The sequence below is a fragment of the Ischnura elegans genome, chromosome 6 (assembly GCF_921293095.1).
Source record: "Ischnura elegans chromosome 6, ioIscEleg1.1, whole genome shotgun sequence".
NCBI lineage: Eukaryota > Metazoa > Arthropoda > Insecta > Odonata > Coenagrionidae > Ischnura > Ischnura elegans.
The window spans coordinates 61,199,635-61,209,092 of record NC_060251.1 but is presented as its reverse complement, the minus strand read 5'-3'; the positions used below and the strand labels follow the sequence as shown (position 1 = coordinate 61,209,092).

The 9,458-nt window shown below is 36.8% G+C and overlaps 2 protein-coding genes across 5 annotated transcripts in view; one reads left to right on the top strand and one right to left on the bottom strand.

The window, feature by feature from the left end:
* Positions 1-632: 632 nt before the first annotated feature.
* Positions 633-2,634, bottom strand: LOC124160817 (proliferating cell nuclear antigen). Its single transcript, XM_046536900.1, has 5 exons — positions 2,285-2,634; positions 2,046-2,211; positions 1,823-1,967; positions 1,501-1,640; positions 633-890 (listed from the first exon to the last, which is right to left on the bottom strand). Exons 1-5 carry the CDS (start codon positions 2,503-2,505, stop codon positions 777-779), a joined length of 786 nt encoding a protein of 261 aa, XP_046392856.1. The 5' UTR covers positions 2,506-2,634; the 3' UTR covers positions 633-776.
* Positions 2,635-4,024: 1,390 nt separating this feature from the next.
* The window catches only part of LOC124160815 (2-oxoglutarate dehydrogenase, mitochondrial), a 123,536-nt gene continuing 118,102 nt past the window's right edge, over positions 4,025-9,458 (top strand). For 3 of the 4 annotated variants that reach the window (XM_046536895.1, XM_046536892.1, XM_046536894.1), the window contains exons 1-3: positions 4,025-4,203; positions 4,289-4,376; positions 4,717-4,967. In XM_046536895.1, coding sequence (XP_046392851.1) covers positions 4,722-4,967 — 246 coding nt within the window. In that variant the 5' untranslated portion in view covers positions 4,025-4,203; positions 4,289-4,376; positions 4,717-4,721. Of the gene's footprint in view, positions 4,204-4,288; positions 4,377-4,599; positions 4,624-4,716; positions 4,968-9,458 lie in introns of those variants that run through there. The other variant, XM_046536893.1, reaches the window with a different exon arrangement.

Sequence of the window (9,458 nt, the reverse complement as noted above, 5' to 3'; positions counted from 1 at the left end):
AACTGCAAGATAAGATGGGCTGGTGATTGTATTTATCAACAGACTGGTTGAAATGCTGGCTGTAATGGACAGTTGACTAAGGCAGGGGTCATGCCCAGGTTTACATACTGTCTCTAGTCCTTTCCTGGGTCACCTCATCCCGTGAAGATTAATTTTTATGGACACTAAAAAGCTTTAAACGATTTCAACCGTAATGATCTACAGGATATCACCAATGCCAACCACTGGTCCACCCAACTCTCATGGATTCTCCATTGATTACCTATAATTTACTAAAAAAAAGGACTGAAACTATAATGCCCCATGACAGAGAGCATTATATCATAGAAACCCACGGACAAGAAGAGTATTAGTGGGATACATAATAAATTATCGTTATGCAAGGTTAATAATGCCATTTATATTTCAATGTATACTCATCAAAAAGGAAGAACTAAAGGCATATGACAACATAAAAATTCCTGTCCAAGCAGTTGCATTGTTCCTACTCCAACTTACTTCTAATTGAAAATAAATATCTACTCTTGATTACCGTAAAGCCAATTCAGACAGTCAACATTATGTCCTTGCCCACAGCTCAAGCTTCTCGGAGTGTACAGGGCCATCTTTAAATCAAAAAAGGAAAAATCATATGGGAATAATCAATAATACTTTAATTGTTGAAATAAAAAAATGTAAAATGATGCTATGATACAAAATTTGTAAAATTTTAGATAAAAGTTGAAAATCTTGAGTTATCACTTGGAAAGACCCCGTAATACTTCAGCTATGATGCTTTAGTTTCCATCTTCATCTTCAATTTTTGGTGCCAGGTAGTATCGGATGTGTCCAATATCACCTATTCTGTACTCCACCACTAACGGCACATCAGAAGACATGGACAATTGAACCTGCAGTACGAAAATAAGGAATTATAATTAGTCGTATTCATGGAACATACTTCTCTGTGACACGAACTTTCACCAATACCAAAATTGGCAATGCTGAATATTCATGTCGGTTTTCCACCCAGGGAACTGAATTGAAACAGCCTCAAAAAGGGATGAAGTGAAATCTATTGACTTTTAAACTGCCACAGATAATCCATACTACACGTATGATATTTAACTGCATAAATCGGAAAGTCAATTGACTTTCAGATTTGTGCAGTAAACTTCGAAGGAGTTCAAGACAAAACCATAAGGGTGTTCAACACACCCTCATTCTGGTCAATATAACCTACAATACCGTAGCAATCTACAGGTATTTTACTGCCTTTAGTTTTAGCCGTCACCGTATAGTAAAACTATCGATTAAAATCATTCTTATCATTATAAATTAATGAAAAAATATTAATAAACCCAAAACTGATAGGTAGTAGAATCGGCCACCTATTTTTAAGTGTTTACACTTGAAAACATTACCTTCATCACGACAATACATAGAATCATAGGTGAATGAGCGCACGTACTTACAACGAATTTTTAAGTTGCTCGGTCAAGGTAAATTAGAAACGCTTACCACAGGTGATAGGGGTGTAGCCTTAGTAAAGGAGTTCAGGTATCGGCATGCAAATGTCAACGTGACGGGCTCTTGCATATCAATGGTAACGGCTTCTTCCTCTTTGTCGGCATTAGCTGTCTGGGCCAACTTCACATTAGCTGAGGGAGAAAAAAAAACGAATTAGGCGGTGCATTGCCAAATATGAGGTAAGGTCAGTATCGTGGGCAACGTTTAACTATTTCATTGATAAAGAAAGCAATAGTTCAACGATTTAGGAAAAAGCTGACTTCTCATCATACACAGAAATACACTTATAGACGCAATAAAATAAATAACTCACCTGCACCAATATCACCAGCAGCTGAAAACTTAACACCTTCCTTCGTACAAGCGATGACAACAGACTCTCCAAACTGACTTAAATCGCGACAGATTCTGGCGAACTCCCCTGAAGGCATCTTTATGACACAAGCGTATTCGGTATCCTACAAGGCACACACATTTAACATGAGAACATGTTCAAGCTTAGCATTACATTACAAGAAAGTCAAAATTCACCATACCGGGATACCCAGATGCTCCTGGTCCAAGTTCATGAGCTTCATCTCATAATCGGATACTTTTTCTTGATTGGGAGATTCAAAAACGAAGGTTACTGAGTCGGCATTATCCTGGGCTTTCATAGTAACAATATCGTCGTTTCCAGCACACTTGAGTATTTTGGACATGCTGCAAACCAGTACCTCATGAGTGGTTATATCGCCACACACATTTCATGAAACCATAACTATACAAGACATACCTGGTAAGATTCATTCCCATTGACAAGTTTCTGTCACACCTAAATTTGTCAAAGCCATCACTGCGAAGATTCATAGACACTAAACTAACATGTGAATTGTCCATTGCCTGTAACTGAATCCCCGAGTCGGAACAATCAAAGGTTGCTTCATTAAGCAAGTCTTTGATAGCTTCTAAGACTTTCTTCAGGATGGAACTCTGGACCAAACGTGCTTCAAACATTTTGGTAAGAGGGTTAATACGTTCACCGGGAAATTAACTAAATATTACACTTAAAATCTTCAGACGCCGACTGCACCACACCAACAGCAACAGCCTTCAGAATCTGGTAGAGCGCGGGAAGGTGAGCTTCAATACAATTGGTGGAAACAAGCGCGAAATTTTTCAATATCCAATTTTCTATTGGCTACTAGTTAGTATAAAATTTATTTCAACAATCCCTTCGAACATTTCTAACATGAAAATAATCATATTTTTTCTTCTATTTTATAAATTTTCCCTTTTTTCATAATTGAAAGCATAAATATCGCAATAAATAATATAAAATACATAGTTTTTATGTAACGTTGTTACATAAATTCATTTTATGTATATGGTGAAAAATAATCCTTAAACCCTAATTAATCAAGAATTAGTTATTTTTCATATTAAATTTCTTACAAAACAATTATTTCAGTAAAAATTATTTTAATATCTGGAATGAAAAATGGCGGAATTAAAGGCAAATGAAAAACGTTACTGTGGTGGAAATGAACATTGTCCCGAAATATTTGGGAAATCACTCTCAATAAAATAATTATAATGAAATTTTACCTATCTGTGCATTAAAATGAGAAATACAAAATGTGTAAAATAAAAATTACTTGCGTTTCAAGCCCTCTATGATAAAATTTCGTAAGCTATCAAAACAAATGCAGTCCAGGTTGAGATCGTAGATATCAGGGATTAGTGATGAGCGGAACTGTGATTTTCGGATCACTTCGTTACCTGCGACTGCTACTCATCAGTAACGGTGATTCTTAACTGTGATTGCGATCACCGAGGTGAATCACTCTTTAAAGTCATCGGTGATTTGTGGCGCTGCTATTCCTGCTACTTTGTCCAATTCCAAGGAATGAGCTCTTCTCAATAGGAACAAATAAACTTATAGAAAGTTGTAAAATTAGACAAAATATTTTTTTGAGGGAATAGTTCTGATTCCGAGTTTATATTACAACAATAAAGTAAATTTGATGTGGTAGAAGAATTGATAAGGGGCAATCATTTTTTGTACGTATTTATAATCAAACCATCATAATTCAAAGCTTCAGCTGTATATTTCGCACAGAATGTCTTATTTATCATTAAATATGAATAAGACGTCGTTATTTTACTGTTGGTAGCATCATGGTAGCTGCCGAAGCTAACTTCACCGTATTCACAGTCGCAGTGATTTCGAGTATTTGGTGATTTAGTCACCGGCAGTGATTTCGAGCATTCGGTGATTCAATCACCGGCAGTGACGGGCAGTGATTTCGAGCATTCGGTGATTTTGTCACCGGCAGTGATCGGCTACTTCTATTCAATCACAGGTGGCGATATATCGCATATCACTTGTTAGTAGCCAGCGCTATCATCACCGAATCCAGTGATTGAATCACCGATCACGGTGATTTCGAATATTGAATCACCGACAGTGACTGCTACTTTTCAGTAACGGTGATTCAATCACAGTTAGCGATATATCGCTCATCACTATCAGGGATATCAGTCGGGGTTGTTTCGTGAGGCACGAAGTATAACACCGTGGACCCATGACGTGACACTTTCACAATTTACAATTATTTGTGCCAACTGCTCCTATTAAGAATATTCCCCAGTACATTATTGATATTTATAACTTAAAATTACCACTTTTCAGCAATGAGCTGTTATTAATCGGTAATTTACTGTTACACCTTCGCATTTTCCAAAATTACATCCTGAATTCTATTGGATTGTAATTATTACATTCTTTATTCGTCAGGTCCGTCTATATTAATCATAACGTTTGAACGGTGTGTATCCCTTTTTGAAGTCCTTGTGTGGATAACTTTGGATTACAAGACATCTAGGTAAGTACTGCTAATGAGTATGTTTGTTTCATGTAAAGATTTGTTTGTAAGTTGGTGGTAATTGCTATCCAAAGAATTATAGTTTATATCTACTCTTGTGCGAGGTAAAACGAGTTGTAGTTCAGAATTTCAACTTGGCATCTTGTCAGCTGCTAACGTTAAAAATAGTTGTTGAGGGCGAAAGAATAAAGGGCAGATACTGCGTGTAAATTTCGTTGTGGGAGGTGTGGGACTGTGCTTGGAGCTGGTTAATTGAAACCCTAAATCATCATGATATCTGCTTTAACCGTGTGAAATTCTGGAAGTACAAGTTCTTTATGGCTATAATTTTATTTCTCAGCTAAAATGCATCGAGCGAGGACAGTGCTGAAACAAATCGTGCCTTTGAAACCCCACCTGGGCCTCGAACGTTTTGCACCATGGTGCTATCCTGCTGAAGGAGCCGTAGCAGTTTTGTGGAAGTCACAGATACATCAGAAAAGGCATTACAATGCTCCAGTGGCCACTGAACCATTCCTCAATGGAAGCTCCTCAGCATACGTTGAAGAAATGTACAATGCCTGGCTCAGAGACCCGAAAAGTGTACATGTGGTAAGTAGATAAAAACCATTTCCCCATTCCGCTGTCGTAGGCCTACATCGGTCTACATAAACCAATAGTCGAGCTGTCTATCCTTGAGCTGAGTCAGATTCAGATGTTAATTTTTCCATAGACCGTGGCTTCAGTATATTTATACTTAAATTCATTATACTTTCGTTTCACGTATTTTCACTTGACCGTGCGCTGATCAATGGTCATTGTACCGGCGGACGAGTAGTCAGATATATTGGTATGGAATTGTATGCTGTATATGTTTTATAGAAGTACGTATTTTGTTTCTCTATCTCAGTGGTGTGTTTAAAATCTTCAATAAAAATTTAGTTCTAGTGTATGTTTTACTCTTCGATTTGGAGTTTACAAAAAACGCAATATCGGCATCTAATATCAAATGTAACTCCAGATAAACATTTTATTATACATGTAACAGACATTCATGGAGCTGCAAATGTAAATTCTTTTTTATTCCGGTTGTCAATGAGTATTTTGTGTTGAGGACATAGGTTTCCCAATGTCGCTGTAGACTGATCAATCGCATGTTAATGTTCGAATTTCATTCACAATTGCTCGAGGCATTTGTATGGCTGGAGTGTTTGGGAAATTCATTCTATATCTCGTCGATTTAAATATACGATGGTAGGGCGCAATGTTATATTTTTTTATAATGGAGTGCTATACACCTGAAAGTACGGAAGTTTCCAATAGATTCCTGGTATATTTACCATTTGTATTGTCAAATTATCTAATTCAATTTAGTATCGGCATTTTGAAGCGCCGAAATACCAGCTTTTTGGATTCTGGGGTTACTTATATCCCGAGGAAGGTAGAAATCCGAATATAGGTCACGAAGGACATATCGAACGGCAACGAATACCTCTGCCAACTGCATCGTCGCAATGCGGAGTGCAACTGTAACGAAAACTTGAGAATTTCATGGTAGCCAGATTTACAACATTTCTAGTGCACATATTTCATCACACGTTGAGCATCGGTTGTCTCTTACCCTGCCCAGTGCCGCTAGAATCAATTTCCCTGTGGAATCAGGGCTCATTCACCTGGATGTTATCTCTCTTCATTAATATGAGTACTCTGACCTTCTATTCAGGTTTATGGATGTACCACACTACGAAGCTGTTTTAAAGAAATGTTGGTCTCAATTAACTTCACTTGCAATTTTTTGTACGCAATTAACCCCTTGCTTTCATCTTTTGTTGTACTTAGTGTCATTTAGTACAATTTATGTGGAGGTGAGTTTTTCTAGGGATTTTTGCTAGGCGGCGGGGCATTTTAAGTGTTTAAGGGTATAAAATCATCGTGTGAAGACCCGCAGAACTATATTTTTATTATCTCCGCGCATGGGGAGCTCCATGTCCTCAGCGTTGGTATTTGGTTTGGCATAACATACTTCATGTGAACTGATTGGGAAAATGTTGGAATCTAGTATTGCGTCTGGCTTCGCTTAATAAAGTCGTAAGTGATTCCTGTCTTTAGGGATTTTAAGCATCTTCGCCGTGCATATGGATGTATTTGCTCCACTTTCGTTTCGTTTTGTTTTCGTGACCAACCCGAATGTGCGATGGGTCAGGGTGGGTCGCCCCTTCCCTACAGAAATGGGATTATTCGTGTTGGGGGTGTGGCCTCTCCTAAGACGGGGGCCACCTGTGCCACCCTGTTTCACCCGAAAAAATAGTAAGGGTTTGCGTAATCGGCTATGTTGCCCTATAAAAAGGCTTCCTTAAATAGACTTCTCCTTCAATCGCCAGAGCAACTTTTCTTTCTCCATTTATACCGTACTCCAGTAAATTTCGTTTTTAAATTGGTCACCAATTGTAGATGCTCGCCTCAAGTGAACGTTTATCTGTTGAATTAAGTTTGTGCAATTTAGGAAAACATTTAAATGAGAAAGTGCGAAATGTTAAATTCAGTTCAACTGTGTTTAAATAAGGCTCATATTTAAAAAAATTTCATAGATTTTTTTAGCACCTAAAACAAAGCTTTCACCGTCTGCGAGCAGCGAGGAGAATCATCCATGTTCGATGTCGAAGCAATTGTGGAATCCTTTGCTAATACAATACATTTTTGGAGATCTGGCCCTCGCTGATGATGTTTTTTTATACGGTTATAAATGTGTGTAGTGCAGGTAGCCTCAAAACCAGGATAATGCGTATCCCGATATTTGTGCGAAAAGTGGGGATTAGCAATGAGCTCGTTATGTGGAATTGTAATGTAAGCTTTCCCGAATGTTGGTTATATTTGCTATAAATTATCTTGTTCCTATTATTAATGCATGTGGTAATCTCTGCTTTACGTCTTTGAAAAATATATAAGGAGGAGTAAATTATTAATATTTCGCGTGACGAACATTCTCTATAGCAATCCACGACTTATTGTTTATTAAAAATCCTTTTTCAACGCATTAATATTGTATTGCAATTTTTCATTGCAATATATATTATTTTTTATGCATAGGCATGTGGGTGTTTGTTTTATTTTCTGAATGTTATCAATTGGCAGCTTAATTCTATTTAAACCGTAATTTACGCCAGCATTGAAAAGTTTTCATTTTGATGTTGAATTAAAAAAAGTTGCAATTGATAACAATTTTATCGAATGAGATAAAAACTATTCATAATCTTTTCGGCCATTTCATAGCCCGCCAGCGTTTCAATACCGTTTCCTTATTACTCCTTTGTCACGATATCATTCGGGGTCGTATCTTGATGGGGTAAATAGGCAAACTGCCGCGCGTAACTCCCTATCTGGCTAGGATCGGCTACCAGCGGCTACTGATTTTTTTTCGTGTGTCCCGCACAACTAAGATGTTAACTAATTCAGTGCTTATGATGATGAGGGTGCATATGGATTGTATTGGTTAAATTATGTTTTATAATATAATATTAAGTATAAATTCAAGCCGCTATTTGCGTCTCGATGGTGATGGTGATTTACACTTGTGGCATTATGGCTTGAAAAGGTTGCTGTGGCTCTGCTTTACGATTTTGCCTTTCACGCCAGAACTCCGTTGGCAGGCAACGGAAAATCGCATCTGTGTTATCCTCTGGCGATAACTCAAGTCGGTTTTTTCAATAGTTATGTTCGTTCTTTTGAAAGTTTTCATTCGCCAAGCGATTGTTGTAAGCGACAGTGTATATTATGAAATAATTTTTCGCATTAATTTATGTCGACATAATATAATGCGTTTGAGTATATTTTATAATAATTTTACGTTTAAATCATAATGGGAACATGGAATGGCTCTTGCTTGCGGTCATGTGTATAATGCTTTGGGATAAAGAAATGTACTTTTTTAATATAATTGAGAATATTTCGGTTGAAAGGAAAAGTAGTCTATATCACTCTAGTGAGTGTTTTTCTTTAGTATTTGTTGGGTGTCCATGCATACGAAAGATTGTCAGGAATTGCTAACTAGTTCTTACGTAACCATTTTTAAAGGCCCCATAATTTGGTTTTTAATTGAAATTCATCGGTGGTTGTGTATTTAAGTCTAGGAAGAGTCAAAACGTAAAAAAATTATTTTCCCGTCCGGAGGAGGAAAGCTGTTTACAAAAAAATATTTTCTCCTCACTCAAGGGCCTTTGCGGGCTATCGTTTCAGAGAGTTTGCTCTTACGCTGCCGCTTTGGCGTTGATGAATTCGAGTGAGCTTTCGATATATTTCGTACCTTTATCCGCTTCACGTGATATCCTTTACCTTTGTAAGACCGCAAGGTTTTTCCGTTAGCACATTATGACCGTGGATTACCAGATTTAAAAAAAAAATGCTGCTTCGAAAGCCCTTTTACAAGGTAAAAATTTCATTTTGTATCAAGTGGAAAAATAATTTGGAATATTTTTCACGACTTATAACAGTAATTATTGTATTATTACAGATATACAATAAGTCTGCCTCCTATAAGAAAATACTGAAGCAAACATTTCCGTGGTTTAAGTATTAATAATATGCTTTATTTTCATCTATCAATCTTGTAATTTCGTAAGATTTTCCAGCATGCTAGACTTCTTTTCTTTTGGATATTTTCACCACGATTAATTCAACATTTAATGAGTTCAAATTCTTTGATAATACGTTCCCTTGTTTGTTTAATTTAATTTCTCCTGAAAATGTTTTTTAAATTATTCATCATATTAGTTTGCTTTGAGCTTAGTCATTTCTCAAGCGAAATCGAAATTGGAGACAGTGGTCTTATCTGTTATCACCTGGCGATTTTATTGTTACTCAATGATGGTTCTCTCCACTCAAAAAGGCCACGAACAGTTGTTGCTGCTTTGTATCAAATTCCTCTAGAATATTCTAGTTCATTCTTAATCAACAGCTATGAATCAGTTTAAACAGCTATGAATGAGTTTAAACTCTTCATTTCAATCGGAGAAATTTAACGTACGCCCATCTTCTTATTTGTGTGGATTTATCTGATTTTCTTGTATGGCTCCTTATCTTGCGTGACTCTGTCACTAATCGGTTGAT